At 39.0% G+C, this 19,166-nt stretch overlaps 1 protein-coding gene across 1 annotated transcript in view; it reads right to left on the bottom strand.

The window, feature by feature from the left end:
• Positions 1-19,166, bottom strand: part of OCA2 (OCA2 melanosomal transmembrane protein) — a 386,050-nt gene that overhangs the window by 150,548 nt on the left and 216,336 nt on the right. The window contains exon 19 of the mRNA XM_037832810.1: positions 13,598-13,725. Within this exon, the coding sequence (XP_037688738.1) occupies positions 13,598-13,725 (128 nt within the window). The remainder of the gene's footprint in view (positions 1-13,597; positions 13,726-19,166) is intronic.

The raw sequence follows: 19,166 nt of genomic DNA, 5'->3' as shown, positions 1-19,166 counted from the left end.
AAAAGCTAATGTCCCCCCAGCTCTGCAGAAATATCTGTCCCATCCGCTTAGTCAGGGAAGTCGCCACTTTGTGCACTGCCTAGGTGGGCTCCTTTCCACTCTCGGAATAAATGCCTTTGCCCAGACTCCTCAGTTGTCGTCATCTCCAGCAATCGAGGGTACCTTTCATTGCCAAAACATTTTTTTTTAATCTAAATAACAAAGTTTACAAAATCACATTCTAAATTATTAAATGAATAAAATCAGTGCCACATGTATCTGCACTGTGGATGCAGCTCCTCAAGGAAACAGCTAGACGAATTCTCCCGATTTAGTGCTCAGATATAGAAACTGCCTGATTCTTCTCACCAGGATGCTGCTTTACAACAATGATTTTGAGAAGAAACTGAAACATAGTAGCCTTTCCCAGTGCCAAGGTAACTGAATCAGGAAGCCCACTTTGGCTCCCCTAATTGCCCAGGTTAGTAGAGATGAGAAAGAAAACCAATCAGCAGTAATTAAAGGGAGTCAAATGAGCTATAAAGAAGGTAAACAGAAAAAAAAATTAAACATAAAAAGTTCACAATGGTCTACAAATAAACACCAAGAGGATAAGTAAACATAATTTAGTTCTTTCCTAAGAACCATTATTACTCTCACGCTCACAATTACGTGAGTTGGTGCTGGGCACTGGGTACTAAAGAGACACAAACATGGCCCCGACAGGTTGAGTCGGGGTGTGTCTGGGGAAGGGGGTTTCTGCAGCCTCCCTCAGCCCCTGAACTGCTTGCAGAGGACTTGAACCACCTTGTAAATGTTGTGTTAATTACTATGGCCTCAAAGAAGGATGAAAGTAATAGCATCAGGAAAAATAACCCAGCTAATGTATCAAACATTTCTACATGAGAGACAATGTTAGAAGCATGATTCTATTTGTGAAACATTCCAGATCAATTGTTAAGCTCATGCTAATTGGTTTTGCTTCACTGTAGATCAGTTTTTTTATGTTAGAGTGAGATAAACAAACTTGGAAAATACTCCTCCAGGAAAACCCAGCTGCTGAAGTAATTCATAGTAGGAGCTCTAAACTTTAGACCTCAGGAGGAAACAAACAAAAAGATAACAAATAAATAAATTAGAGAGAATGTGGGGGAGCTTGACTTTCAGAACGGCCGCAATAAGAGCTCTGCTGACCCACTCTATAGAGAAACAACCATAACTGGTGATATTAAAAAAACAAAAACACTAAAACTCTCTGAAAGTTGTCCTAAGGGCATAAAACAAATGAAAAAAAAACAGTTTATTCAAAACAGCATCCATGAAGTCTTGGTAGGAATAGCTAGAGTCTGTGGCAGTTGAACCATGACCCACTCCACTTCCCCTGCCCCTGGTTTACTGAGTCAGAGGCTCCAGGGGTGTGCCCAGGAGGACGGGGCTGCCTCTCCCTCAACTCATAGTCCAGGACACACTATCTCTCGGGAGGAGCAAGCCACCAGCAAGCTACATCCCCCGGCAGCTCCATGTTGCAGAGTCTCAATTCCAGGAGCTTACAAGCAATCAGGGCTCTCCTATCCCACCAGGCCCTCACTCCCAGGGCAAAGCTCTACCCCAGCTGCAGCAGGCCAAGGATGCTGGACCCTGACTGCCCTCACCCCTGCTCATCCATAAGGTGGAGGTTTCACCTAGAGATGGGGCAAGGCTAGAAGACCCCATACCAGTGCCCTGCTCATAAAGCAGCGATGTCACCCCGAGAGAAGTGGGTCACTGTCCCTGCTCCCAGATCTGCAGCCATGGCCCAAGGATTTTACCCCAAGGAAGAGTCAGGCCTTTAGAACAGGGAGCTCCCAGAAAGAAATGGCTAAGAAGAGCCTTTCTAGGCCAAAACAAACCTCACTACTGGCACCAAAAACTACCCCTGAAAAGAACTGCAAAATTAACTGGATCACAAGGTGGAGTAATTTATGTCCCAGGGCACCGTAAACAAACAATAGAGTGGCAATTAGTAGAGCCTGCCAGCCAGAAGTGACACCAGGAGAGGCCGACTCTAACAGAGAGATCAGGGAAGGAGACAAAGAGAGGCTAATTACCATCATCCCAGGTGACCATGCAAATGCCCAAGGCTGCCCTTCCTGGCAAGCTGCATCAGAAGTTTCACATTACTGGAGAAAGACTTCATTTAAATACTCCAGGGAAGTCACTTAACAAATACACAAGCATAAAACAACAAGCCCCAGAGAAGGAGGAGGGATCTGGTTTTCAGAGTTGCTAATATATTATGTAAAATATTGAATTTGAAGCAAAAAACCATGGGACATGCAGAAAAAAAAAAAAGAAAGAAAGGAAACAGGAAGCAGTGGCCCATACACAGGAAAAACAGCAGGCAACAGAAACTGCCTGTAAGAGCACTCAGATGTTGGACTTAACAAAGACTTCCAGGTAGCCATTTCAGAGGTGCTCAGAGGACTAAGGGAAATCATGCCCAAAGAAGTGCAGCATGATGACAGTGTCTCATCAAATAGAGAATATCAAAGGAAGAAATAGAAATTATAAAGAAAAACCAAATGTAAATTCTGGACTTGAGAAGTACAATAAAAATGAAAATTCACTAGAGGGGCTCCAAGATAGATTTGAAGTGGCAGAAGAATAAATCAGCAAACTTGAAGATATATTGGTACAGATTATGCAATCTGAAGAATGGGACAAAAAAGAATGAAGAAAAATGAACAAACCCTCAGAGAAATGTGGGATGTCATTAAGTGAATCAACACACGTTATAGATATACTAGAAGGAGACGAGAGAGAAAAGGAGCAGGAAAAAAAATTCAAATGATAGCTAAAAGCTTCCCAAATGTGATGAAAAACATTAATATACACACCAAAGAAGCTCGCTGAACTCAGTAAAATACATATGAACACATCCATATCCAGTCACATCATAGTAGAAATGTTGAAAGCCAGAGACAAAGAGAAAATCTTGAAAGCAGCAAGAGAAAAACAACTTGTAACATAGAGGATTCCCCAATAAAATTAATAGCTCACTTCTAATCAGAAACAATGGAGGCAGAGAGAGTAAGATGTCCATACTCAAAGTGCTGAAGAAAAAACTGTCAACCAAGAATCCTGTGTTCATCTTTCAAAAATGAAGGTGAAATAAAGGCATTCCGAGATAAGGCATTCTGAGATAAACAAAAACTGAGGGAGTTCATTGCTAGCAGACCCCACCTTACAATAAATATTAAAGGGAGTTTTTCTGGCTGAAATAAAAGAGTAGTTAGTTATTAGCTTGAATTCACATGAAGAAACATATCACACTAAAAGTAACCACATAGAAAAATAAAAGACCGTATTAAGGTATTTTTTGTTTGTAACTCCTTTTTTTTCCTACCTCATTTAAAAGAAAACTACATAACCAATAATTATAAATCCATTGTTGGGCACACAAAGTATAAAAATGTAATTTTTGAAAATAACTGCATAAAGGAGGGGAAAAGTTGAGTTATATGGAAGCAGAGTTGTATATTATTGAAATTAAGTTTGTAATAATTTGAACTAGATTGTTAGAGATTAATATGTTAATTGTTAGTACCCAGGGGAAGCATTTAGAAAAACTTAATAAATATAATAAAATAAGTGAGGAGGAAATTAAAGTGATAAACTACGAAATGTCTATTTAACAAAATAGACAGTAGTGGAGGAATTGAGGAGTAAAGAAGACATTAGGCATGCTGAAAATAAAAGGCAAAATGGCAAATGTAAATTGTACCCAACAGACCAATTAAAAGGCAGAGATTGGCATAACAGATTTAAAAAATGATCCCACTATATCTTATCTACAAGAGATTGATGTTACATTAAGGTACCCAATAAAGCAAAAGTAAAAGGATGGTAAAGGTTAAACTTGCCAACAATAACCAAAAGAGACCTGGAGTAGCTATATTAATATCAGAAAAAAAATATTTTAAGACAAATATTGTTACCTGAGACAAAGAAGGACATTGGGTCAATCCATGAGGTAGACACAATAATTATAAACACATGTACATCTAAACAAAGTCCCAAAATACATGCAAAAACTGACAGAATCAAAAGGAGACATAGACAATTCAACAATAGTTGGGATTTTCAATATCCCACTTTCAATAATGGATAGAAGATCAGCAAGGAAACAGAAGACTTTAACAACACTAAAAAGCAACATGATCTAATGTGTGTGTGTGTGTATAGATATATATATTTGACATTTCACTCAGCAACAGCAGAATACACATTTCTTCTCAAGTGCAGAGAACATTCCACATTATAGACCACATGTTAGGCTATAAATCAAATCTTAATAAATTTAAAAGGATTGAAATGATACTAAGTATTTCTCTGGTCAAAATGGAATGAAATTAGCAATTATTATAGAAGGAAATTTGGGAAATACACAAATATGTGGAAATTAAACAACATACTCCTAAATAACAAATAGGTCAAATAAGAAACCAAAGTTAAATTACAAAATAATTTGTAATGAATGAAAAAGAATATGTCAAAATTATGGGATGCAGAAAAAGAACTGCTCAAAGGGAAATTTATAACCGCAAATGCCTACATTAAAAGAAGAAGAAAGATTTCAAATCAATAGCATAACCTTCCACCATAAGAAACTAGAAAAAGAAGAGCAAACTAAACCCAAAGAAAGCAGAAGGAAGGGTACTTAAGATTAGAATGAAGATAAATGAAATAGAGAATAGAAAAACAATGGAGAAAATCAATGAAACCAAAAGTTGGTCCTTCAGAAAGAACATTAAAATTGAAAACCTTTAAGCATATTGAACAATAAAAAAGAGAAAAGATTCAAATTACTAAAATCAGCAATGGGACAAGAGGCATTATGACATTACAGAAATCATAATGGATTATGAGGGACACTATGAAAACATGTAGGCCAACAAATTAGAAATTCTAGATGAAATGGACAAATTCCTAGAAATTTGTCCACAACTAACACAAAAAGAAATAGAAATCTTCAATAGACCTATAGAAGGTAAAGAAATTGAGTTAGTAATTGTTCTAGTTTGCTAATGCTTCACTGGATTGCAAAATACCAGAAATGGACTGGCTTTTATAAAAGGGGGTTTATTTGGTTACACAGTTACAGTCTTAAGGCCTTAAAGTGTCCAAGGTAACACAACACTGGAGGATAGCCAATGGTGTTCAGTAAACCTCTGTTAGCTGGGAAGGCACATGGCTGGCGTCTGCTCCAAGTTCTGGTTTCAAAATGGCTTTCTCTCAGGATGTTCCTCTCTAGGCTGCAGTTCCTCAAAAATGTTACTCTTAGTTGCTCTTGGTGTGTTTGTCCTCTCTTAGCTTCTCCAGAGTGAGAGTCTACTTTCAATGGCTGTCTTCAAACTGTCTCTCATCTGCAGCTACTCTCTCAGCATCTCTGCACCCTTCAAAGTGTCCCCCTTGGCTGTAGCAAGCTCGCTTCTTCTGTCTGAGCTTATACAATGCCCCAGTAAACTCATCAAGGCCCAGGCTGAATGGGAGGGGCCACACCTCCATGGGAACTATCCAATCAGAGTTATCACCCACAGTTGGGTGGGGCGCATCTCCATGGAAACACTCAAGGAATTACAATCTAATCAACACTGGTACATCTGCCTATACAAGATTACATCAAAGATAACGGCATTTTTGGGAACACAATATATTCACACCGGCACAGTAATAAAAAAGTTTCTTACAAAGGAAAGCCCAGGATCAGATGTCTTCAGTGCAAATGCTACCAAACATTTAAAGAAAAATTAACACCAATTCCTCAGAAACTCTTTCATAATAAGGAAGAGGAGGGAACACTTCTAACTCATTCTATGATTTGAGTATTACCCATATATTAAAACCAGCCAAAGACACCACAAAGAAATAAACTAAAGATCAATATCCCTTATGAATATAGATCCAAAACTAAACAAAATACTACCCAAGCCAAATCCAGCAGCATATCAAAAGGGTAATACACCACTATCAAGTGGAATTTGTCCCAGGAATGCAAGGTTTGTTTAACATATGAAAACCAATCAATGTAATGTACCATTTTAATAGAACAAAGTGGGAAAAATCCAAATGATCTTTTCCATAGATGAAAAAAGAACAATTGACAAAACTCAACATCTTTCATTATAAAAAACACTCAACAAACTAGGAATAGAAAGGCATTTCCTAAACTTGATAAAGGGTGTCTGCAAAAATGATTTATGTGACATTCACCCATTTAAAGTGCACAGTGGCATTTAGTATATTCACAGAGTTGTGAAACCATCAGCACAATCAATTTTTGAACATTTTTATCATCTGTCTTGGCCCAAGAGGGCTTTTGTAGCCAAAGGACTAAAGAAAGCACCAGGCACGTTCTGAGACATGAGCTTTTATTATGGGGCTTACCGGTAGGGTGGAAAGTCGAGTCACATTGCCCTGAATTCAGGACCTTCTCTGAGTGGATTCAGAAGCTGCTCTGAATGGCGGCAGGTTCAGAGCTCAGTGTGGAGATACTCCACACTTTGGGGGGGCTGAATAAGCGGGTTATAAAGGCTGACATTCCAATGGGTGTGAGAGCATAAAGTGGGCTTGCGATGTAGGGAGGGATTGATTGTAAGCAACAGGGAGAAGGGGATGATTATAGATTATGTTGTAGATAACAGTATCTCAGGTAGTCTCAGGGAGGAGGTAGTTACAGATTACATTTAGCACCAGAGGCCTGATTTTACAAGGAGAATAGGTCAAACATTAACTGTCTTCAAGACACTTTGGGAAGGCCCTGGGCCCGGGGCTCCCATATCATCCTAAAGGAAACTCTGTAGAAATTTTTCAGTCCCCATCCTCCCTACCTGCTCCCCAAACTCCCAGTCCCAGGCAACCAGGAATCTGCTTTCTATCTCTATACGTTTGCCTATTCTGGATATTTCATACAAATGGTATCATAAGGTATGCTGTCTTTAGTTACTGACTTCTTTCACTTAGTATAATCTTTTAAAGGTTAGTCTTTGTTGTAGCATGCCTCAGTATTTCATTCCTTATTACCAAATAATATTCCTTTGTTGGATATTCCACATTTTACTTACCCATTCATTGGTTGTTGGATATTTGTATTGTTTCCACTTTTTGGATATTATAAACAATGCTACCTTAGATATTCATGTACAAGTTTTTATGTGGACATGTGTTTTCATTTTTCTTAGAGGAAAGTGAAATAAGAGGGAAGCTGAGGGATAAAAATAGCTGTAATTCTTGTCTCACAGTGTTCTGAAGGTAAAGTCAATTTCAAGTTCTTATGTTTATGTCTTCAATTATATTTCCACAGTGCATATTGTGTTGCATCACCTGTACTCCATGCTGAAGGGCATAATTCCACCAACCAATGCTTTGCTATTCCCTTGACATGCAGAATCTACTTGATGGCTTTTATGATCCCCGGAATTTTCAAATATGGCTACTAAGTTTTGTTTCTTCTAACAAAAGACATTGCCACCCACTAAATAAGTTCATTTGAGAGAAGGGCAGAACAGAAAAATTGAAAAAGTCTACAACTTTTGACAAGCCTCCCAAAACAAATAATAAGGAAATAAGAGAAGGTTCAAATTATGATTCAAAAGCTACAGACTGTTTTTGTTCAAGCTAAAAATAGCTAAACCAGTCAACTTATTCTACCTCATACTCAAAAAATATCGTTTGTCATAGTATTTAAGTTCCAAATTTGAAAAATTATAATGGGAGCCATGACTTCCTGAAAAACAGAGTTAAGGAACTTAGCAAACTCTCTCCCCAAACAACAATGATGAAATTGGACAAAATTGTCAAAAACAACCATTTCAGAACTCTGGAAATTGATCAAATGTTTATAAGAACTTGAAAATAATTCCTTCAAGAACATCAAGGAAAACTACTGCAGCTCATGTAAAGAAGTGGAAGACTGCTGATTAGTCCATTCTGCTCCCAGTTCCCTTCCATAGGTCTATCAGGGCAGGGCAAGTTGGAATGACAACCAGTTTTGTTGTTGGAGGAATGACTTAATTTGGGTGAAGGGGAAAACTCCCACACCTCTGGGCATTGTTGGAAACAGAAGTGATCTTGGTAGCATTCCAATAGGAAAAACCACATTGCAGCTAGCTGGGTATGATGTGGTGGGAGCCAGCAATAGACCAGGAAACTAGCTGGAAGAGATGCAGAGATATAGGAATGACACAACCAAAATGAGCCTGATAAGCTTCCACATGTCCTGTGGCCTCCAGTCTGCAGGCAGGCACAAGGCTATGTGTCTGCTCAGAAGAGACGGTGAAACCCAGCTATATGTACATCCTGCTGAACCTGAATCCTTGTGCACATTGATGAGGAGATACAAGAGGGCCCAGTGTAAGTGAATTCCAGGCATACATACATATTCTCTGAGCTTTGAAGGTTTTCCCCCAACCCACACCCAGGTCCACCAGAAAAGGGTGGACGTCTTACTGGTTTAAGTGTTTGAGCAATCATTAGCTTATGTCCAAGTTCTACTGATTATCATGACTTCCCCACCCTGGCAGAACTCTTATGCCAAGGATGGGGTGAGGGGAGTATGAAAGCAATCCCACGTTAAAGTTCTCCTTAGAAAGCCAGGCTTAACATTCAAAAAAATAATTAAAAATAAAACTGAGCCAAGAGATCAGCTGTCATATACTTTAGAGAGACAAACTACTCAGTGTGGGAGCTGGGACTGACTGTCAATGGGCAAGAGAGATCTTTTGGGGGCAATGGAAATGTTCTAAACTTACTAAAAATTATTGAATCATACACTTAAAATGGGTGATTTTAGGATATACAAATTATAACATGATAAAGTTGTTTTTAAAATTCCAGTGTTTATGTGTGATTGTGAAACCTTGTGACTTACACTTCCTGGATCCAGTGTATGAGCAGATGAGTAATGAAATAGAGACAAAAAATATATAAATACTAGGGGGATAAGAAGTATGGAATGTTTTGGGTGTTCTTTTTTATTTTTTTTAACTTTTATTATTTTTGTGGGGGAGTAATGAAAATGTTCTAAAATTGATTGTGGTGATGAATGCACAACTATATGATGATACTGTGAGCCACTGATGGTGTGCTTTGGATGGATTACATGGTGTGTGAATATATCCCAATAAAATCACATTTAAAGAAAAGAGAGAGAGAGAGGAGAGAAAGAAGATGGTGGCATATAGAGGAGTGGAAGTTAGTTAGTCCCCCTGGAACAACTTATAAGCAACCAGGAACAACTAGTAAATAACCTGGAATAACTGCTGGGGGACAAATGTGACTGTCCACACGTTGTGCAACAACCTGGATTGGGAGGAATGCCTGAGATTGCAATGTGGAATCTGTGAGTAGAAACTGTGGAACCACGCTGAGAGCCCCCTCCCTACACAGCAGGAAAACCCTGTTGTGATAGAGGGCAGCACTCTCTGAACAAGTGAATATACCTCAGTCCAGCTCCAACTGGGGTTTTAATTAGCAAATGTGGACTGCTCAATGCAAGGTACAAATCCCCCACAAGCAGAGAGGCTGACTTCTCTGTCCTGGGAGGGGGAGCCCAGAGGACTGGATGCTATTTCTGGCCAGCGGGTGAAGCTGGGGAGACTGTGGACTGCCTCTGAAAGGAGGCTTTCTGTCCCTTTTTCTCTCTCTCAACCTGAGCGGCTCAGTGGAGGAAGCCTCAGCCATTTTCAGTTCACAACACTCTGACACAGACAAGGGTGGAGATAGAAGAGTCAGAGAAACAAAGAACATATTTAAATGCTGATGATCACTTTCTAGGGGGTGTATCTTCCCTAAGAGGAAAGAGATGGTGCAAAGAGGAAAGAGATGGTGCAAAGTTCTACTACCAGCCTCCCATTCAGAACCAGACCCCCAAGCCTGGGGGAAAACAGACAAAGCTGAAACTAAGGACTAAGGGGGCCACACCTCCTTACACCACTCAGGAGCAACAGGTTGATAGGTGCCACCTGCTGGTCATGTTAGGAAAAGCACAGTAGCTCAAGACCTCACAGGGTGTGTCAATCTTCTAAGACACACCCTCAGGGAAACCTGACCCTGAATATTGCCTCCTTCTTAGATCTGAGCCCATACTGGTCTGGGAATACCTGATTGGGGTAGCCAAGGAAACCAGATGCCTAGACAACAGAAAACTACAACTTACGCTAAGAAAAACAAAGTTATGACCCAGTCAAAGGAACAAACTTACACTTCAAATGAGATACAGGAATTGAAACAACTAAAGGTAAATCAATTCAAAAAGTTTAGGTAAGATATGGCAAAAGAGATGAAGTGTATAATGCAAACACTGGACGAATATAAGGTAGAAATTGAAAATTTGAAAAAAAACTGGCAGAATCTATGGAAATGAAAGGCACAACACAAGAGATGAAAGAAACAAGGTAGACATGCAACAGCAGATCTCAAGAGGCAGAAGAAAACACTCAGGAACTGGGGAACAAGACACCCAAAATCCTACACACAAAAGAACAGATAGAGAAAAGAATGGAAAAATATGAGCAACGTCTCAGGGAATTGAATGACAACATAAAACACAGGAATGTATGTGTCATGGGAGTCCCAGAAGGAAAAGAGAAGGGAAAAGGGGAAGAAGCAATAATAGAGGAAATAATCAATGAAAATTTCCCATCTCTTATGAAAGACATAAAATTATGGATCCAAGAAGTGCAGCATACCCCAAAAAGAATGAACCTGAATAGGCCTACACCAAGACACTTAATAATTGAATTATCAAGCATCAAAGACAAAGAGAGAATCCTGAAAGCAGCAAGAGAAAAGTGATCCCTCACATACAAAGGAAGCTTGATAAGACCATGCGCAGATTTCTCAGTAGAAACCATGGAGGCAAGAAGGAAGTGGTGTGATATACTTAAGATACTGAAAGAGAAAAACCACCAACAAAGAATCATATATCCAGCAAAACTATCCTTCAAATATAAGGGAAAGTTTGAAATATTTTCTGACAAACAAGACAATGACAAAGCTTATGAACAAGATACCTGCTCTAGAGGTATGTAAAGGGAGAACTACTGACAGACAGGAAAAGACAGGAGTGAGAGGTTTGGAACACAATCTTGGGTGATGGTAGCACAGCAATGTAAGTACACTGAACAAAGATGACTCTGAATATGGCTTAAAGAGGAAGGTTAGGAGCATGTGTGACACCAGAAGGAAAAAGGAAAGATAAAGACTGGGACTATATAACTCAGTGAAACCTAGGGTGCTCAAAGATTGTGATAAAATATACAAATATGTTTTTACATGAGGGAGAACACATGCATGTCAACCTTGCAAGCTGTTAAAAATAGGGTAGTATTGGGGGAAAAATACAATCAATGCAAACTAGAGACCATAGTTAACAGAAGCATTGTGTTATGCTTCCTTTAATGTAACAAAGGCAATATACCAAAGCTAAATGCATATGGGGGGGGGGCATAAGGGAGGGGTATGGGACTCCTGGCATTGGTGATGTTGCCTGAATCTTTATTTTACTTTAGTTTAATGCTTTTTCCTAGCTATCACGTTTTGTTTTATTTGTTTGTTTCCTCTTTTTTTTTTTTTTTTTTTTGTTTTGTCTCTCTCTACCTTCTTTGATTCTTCCTCCTTCTTTGTGGAAGAAATGGAGATAACCTGATACAGATAGTGGCGACAGTGGTGAATACATAAATATGTGACTATACAGGGAACCACTGATTGTTTACTTAGGATGGGATGTATGAGGTGTGAACAAAACCATCTTTTAAAAAATGAAAAAAAGAAAACTTGAGGACACTATATTGAGTGAAATAAGTCAGACACATAAGGGCAAATATTGCAGGGTCTCACTTATATGAACTAATTATAATATGTAAACTCATAGACATGAAATATAAGTTACCACGATCTAGAATGAGGCTAAAGAATGGGGAGCAGTTGCTTATTATGAGCAGAATGTTCAACTAGGTTGAACCTAAGTGTTGGGAAATGGACAGAGGTGATGGTAACATGTTATTGTGAGAATAACTAACAGTGCTGAAAGGTGTGTGAAGGTGGTAGAAAGGGGAAGCTCAGAGTCATGTATGTCACCAGAAGGAAAGTTGGAGGTTAAAAGATGGGAATGTATAAAACAGTGAATCCTGTGGTGGGCAATGTCCATGGTTAACTGCACAAATATTAGAAATCTCTTTCATGAACTAGAACAAATGTATGACACTTTAACTAGAAGTTAATAATAGAGGGGCATATAGGGAGAAAAGTATACCTATTGCAAACTATATACTACAGTTAGTGGTATTTTAACATTTTTTCATCAACAGTAACAAATGTACTATACCAAAACTATGAATCAGTAATGGGGGGGGTGCAGTTAGAGGTATGGGAGGATTTTAGTTTCCTTTTTTGTCTTTATTTCTTTTCTGGAGTAATGAAAATGTTCTAAAAATTTAAAAAAAATTGTGGTCATGGATGCACAGCTGTATGAAAGTACCATGGGCAATTGATTGCACACTCTTGATCTTTGGATAATTGTATGGAATGTGAACAATCTCATTAAAAAAAAGAAAGTGAGAGAGAGAGAGAAATTCCAGTGTTTATCTCCAAAACACATAATTGAAGAAAATATGCCAAAACCCCAGATGAGATAACAATTTGCACTTGCAATAAATACATAGTTCCGGAAGAAACTTTCAAAAGTGAATTATGAAAACAGTAACCAGAAATTTTCCCTCTATATTCCATGTGTACATTTAAACAGAGCACTCAGTAAAGAAAAGGAGCTTTTGAATAGTGAACCAAGGATTTCTAGAATATAATTCAAGACCCCCTGACAGATTCAGAAGCCTCCATGAGTCTCTCTAGCACAACTACTCAAAACATTGTGGATGAAAACACAGATTTCAAAGGTTCAAGTGAACTGTCTTGAAAACAATAAGAAAGTTTTCACTCAAGAGAACAATGAAAACTAAATGAGTCTGCCATCATCAAGCAGAGGTAATGAATGTGGGCATTTGGTGTGCTTAGGGGAAATGTTGGAAAGTTAAATTTTTTAAAAATTTTTTTCTAATATGTTAGTAATGCTTTGTAGTTGAAGAGAATATGTTTATAAGTAAAGTCTCAAAATGAAAAAGTACTGTGAATTGTAATGGAAACAAGACGTATAATTTACTCATTTCTATGATGCAGTCTTTTCCATGATAACATATAAATATTTACTCAAATAATACCCAAAATGAAAGAGGTCATCACTACTCTGTAAACTTGTTGTAACAAGTCCTTTTGCTCCAAATCTAATTGATAACAAATGTACCTTACAGCAAATAAAATTAGAACAAGCTTTTTTTAAAAAAAAAACACAAAGATAAGTTCAGAAGAAAACAACAGCAACCAAATACAAAATTTTATCAGAAATATTTAGGTGATTGATAAAAAGGTGGTTTAATTTTAAATGGTCTAATTACTGCTTCCACCATTTTTCACTTACTGAATATGCAGAAGGACTTACAGACTTATGTTTTCTTCATTCATTAAATATAACCTGAAATACAGAACTCAGGTAAAAAATCATTCTGCAAAAGTTCTGAAGTCTTACCTCCATCAGAACAAAGAGTGCTGCAAAGAACAGAAGGGTTGCCCATTCCACTCTGTGTAGAATTATCTCAAAATCATGGATATCAGCTAAAATTAACAACCAGATGGATCCCAGAATAGCAATCCATCCTGAAAAAACAAAGTAAATAGATATCTAAATGTTGTTTAACACTTAATATACCACACAACTAAATTTTAATCTTCTGATTGCTTTTTTTTTCTTTTTTGAGGATAATTGATAAACAGTAAATTCACATATTTAAAACATACAATTAAGATTTTGAAATGAGTACAGCCATAAAACCATCATTGCAAGCAATATAATGAATATATCCATCACCCCCAAAACTTTGCTCATGCCCATGTTCTTGTAGTCCCCTCTGACAGCTCCTGTCACTCCACCATCCCAGGAAACCATTCATCTGGTTTTTTCACTACTTTTTTATATATTCTCAGCATTTCTATAAATACACTACAAGTTCTTTCTTGCCTGGCTTTTTCCATTTAGCATAATTACTTTAAGATTCATCCATCTGTGGTGCATGTATCACTAGTTCATCCTTTTTATGGCTGAGTAGTATTCCTTTGTATGGATGTGCCATAAAGTACATCCATTCACTTGTTGATGGACATTTGGACTACTTCCAGCTTTGTCTATTACAAATTAACATGGTATGAACATGTGAACAATTCTTTGTAGGGGTAAATACTTTCAGTCCCCCTGGCTAAATACCTAGGAATAGAATGGTTGGATTATATGATAAGTTAATGGGTTGCTGTGCCGGTTTGAAAGTATTATGTCCCCCAGAAAAAGCCATATTCTTTGATGCAATCTTGTGGGGCAGACATAATAGTGGGGATTAAGTTGGAATGTTTGGATTAGGTTGTTTGCATGGAGATGCATCCCACCCAACTGTAGATGATAACTGATGGGATATTTCCATGGAGGCGTGGCCCCACCCATTTAGGGTGGGCTCTGATCAGTGGAGCCATATAAATGAGCTGACTCAAAGAGAAGGAACTGAGTGCAGCTGTGAGTGACGTCTTGAAGAGGAGCAAGCTTGCCGGAGAGGAACGTCCTGGGAGAAAGCCATTTTGAAACCAGAACTTTGGAGCAGACGCCAGCCACGTGCCTTCCCAGCTAACAGAGGTTTCCCAGATGCCATTGGCCATCCTCCAGTGAAGGTACCCAATTGCTGATGTGTTACCTTGGACACTTTATGGCCTTAAGACTGTAACTGTGTAGCCAAAATAAACCCCCTTTTTATAAAAGCCAATCCATCTCTGGTGTTTTGCATTCTGCAGCATTAGCAAACTAGAACAGTTGCTATATGGAATGTTTATGTTTTAAGAAACTGCAACACTATTTTCCATAATGGTTGCATGATTTTATAATCCCATTATCAGGATATCAAAATTCCACTTCCTCCACATCCTCATCAACATTTGGTCAGCCTTTTACATTTTAGACACTCTAACAGATACATAGTGGTTTTCATTGTAGTTTTAAATTGCCTCTCCATAATGACTAATGACATTGAGCATTTTTTGATGTGTTTATTTGCCATTCATACATCTTCTTTAATGAAGTATCTGTTCAAATCAGCTCATTTTTTTACTGGGTAGAGCAAATAAAACCCAAAATAAACAGAAGAAAAGAAATAATAAATGAAACAGAAAATAGGAAAATGTTACATAATATCAATGATACCAAATTTGGCTCTTTGAGAAGATCAATAAAGTTTATAAACCTTTAGCTAGTCTGAACAGGACAAACAGTCAAAAGACAGAAATTACCAATATCAAGAATACAACCAATGACTACAGATTCTGCAAATGTAAAATTGTACTGGTCTTCCTATCACTGTCATAACAAATTTCCACAAGCTTAGTGATTAAAAAATACCCATTTATTATATCACAGTTTCCATAAGTCTGAAGGATGATGGGCTAATCTGAGCCCCTGCTTAGTGGCTCCTAGGCTAAAGTCAAGTTGTTGGCAGGGTGGCGTTTCTTTCTGTCAGCTCGTGGAGAGAATCTGTTTCCATGCTCACCCAGGTCATTGTCAGAATTCAGTTCCTTGCAAATGCAGAACTGAGCTCCCTATTTACGTACTGGCTGTTGCCCGTGTGCTGTCCTCAGCTTCTAGAGGTCACTGGCTTTCCTTGGCTCATGACCCTCTTCCTCCATCTTCAAAGCCAGCAATAGTGGGTCAAGTTCCTCTTATGCCTCATGTCTTTCTATCTCTTCTTCTATCAATATCTCTGATTGATTCTTCTGTCCTGACTTCCAATAACCTGCACAAATTTCATTTTCCCTGGATAATGCTTTTTTTTAATAACCAGAAATGATATCCCATAGTCAGCTCTTCTTTATAGCAATAAGAACTTTTCTCTAAGAGCCAAAAAAAAATGCAAATTAATTTTTGGAATCCTAAGAGAACTTTCAGTCAGGACAGGAACAGGAAGCTCCTCTAGGATAGCTCTATGTTCTCTTTTCGTTTCTGGAGGCTTGCATTTTCTTTCAGCCAAACTCCAGTCATAGCACTCACTGACCCAACTTCAGAATTGGTTCTGTAGTCACAAAGCAGATCCTCAATGATCTCTAAAAAGGATGAGTCCTCTTTCAGTGTGCTGGGAGAAAAGACCACTGACGGGAGCATCACAGTTTCCAGCTTCTCACTCTATTACAAATTCTAACCATGTACCACTGAGACTCTTCTACTAAAAACTAAAAGTTGTGTTGAGTGGAGATGGACAAAGGTAAAAGGCATTGCTGACCTGAGCTGTCTTTATCCCGTGGAGCTCTTATCAAACCCTCTGTGTGAATGGGCTTTGATGTCTCCCCAGCAGCTTTGCCCTACCTTACAGGGAAACTTGTGATGGATGGCTCTGTGCTTTCTTGCTTGTGTCTCCAACAGAGGCAAGCCGAATGCAGAACCAAGAACCAGACAGGCCCTCTTCTCCGCATTCCTAAAGCTCTGGGCAGCACAGTTCAAAGGAAAGCAGAACTGTCCACTGTCAGTGAGAGAAGCCCCTGGCACACAATTATTCATCTGGGTGCCTGGCCCTCGCCCATCTCCTCACACCCACCCAGCCCCTGAGGAAACAGACTCAGCAAGAGTAACCAGTTTTCTTCAGGCTGCACAGCTTGCTGGGGCAAAACCAGGATTCCATGCTCAGTCTGGAAGATTTTCTTTCCATTCAACCAGGTTGGATTTGTCTCATGTGCTCAGTGTTTAGATTGAATGTTTCTACTACATATCAATAAATCTTGTAATTCCACTTAAAAACCTATCCCACAAAAGTTGTTTGATTCACATATTCAGAAATATAACTTAATTTTGTTCTATCTGAAACCTTGTAATCTTTTATAAAGAATATATTGTACTTGTTCCTTGTCCTGGAAATTTCACAGCTGCCTTTGACCAGAAGCAGTGCTGTCCTGATGAACTGACTACCTACAGTTAAGATGAACTAACTAACATCTCTTAATCCTCACAGGATGCATGTCCAGAGAGTATCTGAACTGCTCCCTACCTCATATTCATCCTTCAAACCAGGAACGCTCGGAGATGGGCTGCACATACTGTATATAGAACAAACCATCCTGCCCACCTCCCTTTGATGAAGTATCTTATGAGTACTGGTCATCAATGACCCCAAAAGACCAAATGAGATTTATTTCAGATAATTGAGGACTTTTAGTTGCACAGAAATAATGTGATTATTGGTGGGTGTTTTAGACCTATCCTTGAACCTAACATTTAGCCTAATTGTTGAGCCTCTCATGTGGAAGACACTCAAAGAAGAGAAGGAATGAGGCCCAAAGCCCTCTCTTAAGGAGTCCACATGGAACGGGTAAGTAGGATGAGACAGCAAGACAGAAAAGCTGGTTTAAAAGGCAAGGGGTTATGTTCTATTATAGCATCATGCATAGGGCAATTGTCACAGGACCAAAAGAATGGAGCATCTAACAAATTCTGAAGCTATTATACAGTCTGCACAGGTTGTCTCTGGTGAGGAAATGTCTAATCTTTCTCGTTGACCTTTAAAATCCAGTAAAAGCAAGATGGTTTTTCATCATTTGGTTTTCCTGTGCTACTTAACTGTCAGCCTGCATCTTCCAATCACATCACACTTTGGGTATGTTAACTGATAAGACCCCCACTGTTGCCTCATGGAGGGCTGCTGAGGCACAGAGAGGGTGACCACACCCTACAGCAAGTAAGGGCTGGAGCTAGGCTGAGAACCAAGAAGGTGTGGGCTCCAGAGCCTGCCCTCTACATTACTAAATCCAGGGACAGGGCTGTGAGCTGTACAAGGTTCTAGCTGCAGCTATGATGGCCAAACTTGAAGTGAAGCTAATGGCTTATTTTGGAGAACTGGAAGTTTCTGGGTGGTTTCCAATTAGGCTTAGAACATGTTATTATTAGATTAAGTAAACAGTAGTTTAAAAATGTTGAGGTTGGGAAGAATAAAGGTGAAAGAAACATAAGTGATTCTATTTCTAAGCATTTTGCTTAAAATAAAGCTGTCAACCAAATGGACAGGCAAACAGAGGCATGCTGGCCCTTCTGAGCCGCCCCTCCCCGTCCACTCCCCATCCCCCTCCTGCTCTCTGCCCTGGAGGCTGACGTGGACGAGCCACACCAAAGGCTTGTGCCCAAGGATTCCAGTGGGTTCTGCCAAAGGGGAGCCCAGCGGGAAGTCTGAGTGGGGGTGAAGGTGGGGTCAGGGCATTCATTACCGTGGATCCCTCCCTACAGAGCCCTTCATCCTTCTATTTCCCAGGAATCTCCCTCCTCTCACCCTCCCCGTCCCAGAGCCTGGCTCTGGGACACCCCATCCTTTGTGGATTCCCCCCAACCACTCCCCTTCCACTCAGATCTCCATGTGGGAGTAGGCATCTCTTTCCGGCAGAACCCTGATTGATGCCGTTGATGCATTCATTTTATTACTTTAGAAGCATTTTAATTGAACGCTAACATAAATACAGAAAAGTACATTGATTATAAATAAATCATATAGCTTATTCACAAAGGAAACACACCGTGTAACCTCGTCCCAGGGCAAGAAATAGATGATTGTCAGCATTCCAAAGGCCCAACTAGACCCTGTCTTGGTTTCCTACACTTTTCCTGTCTCCCCCTGACATCTAACACCGTAGATTAGATTTGCCTATTTCTGAACTCTTTATAACAGCATCATATGTTTGCACTTTTCTTTGTCATCTTTCTTTTGCTTAATATTATGTTCATAAGACTTGGTCATGTTGTTACAGAGGTAACACATTTTTGTTTCTATATAGTACTATGCTGTATAATTATACCACAACATATTTATCCATTCTAGGATTGATAGAGATTTGTTTCCAGGGCCCCTATGAAACTTTTCAGATGTGTCTTTTGGTGTGTGTATGTAAACATCTCTATCATACAATAAGAAGAAATTTCTGGGCAATGGGTGTGCATGTGCTAAATTTTAGTAGATGCTGTCAAATAATTTTCAAATCTGATTTATCAATTTATAATCTTATCAGCAATGTATAAGATTTCCTGTTGCTATACA

The sequence above is a fragment of the Choloepus didactylus genome, chromosome 4 (genome assembly GCF_015220235.1).
Source record: "Choloepus didactylus isolate mChoDid1 chromosome 4, mChoDid1.pri, whole genome shotgun sequence".
NCBI classification, from domain to species: Eukaryota; Metazoa; Chordata; class Mammalia; order Pilosa; family Megalonychidae; genus Choloepus; species Choloepus didactylus.
Note: the sequence above shows the minus strand (reverse complement) of the source record. Positions and strands in the feature narration are given on the sequence as shown.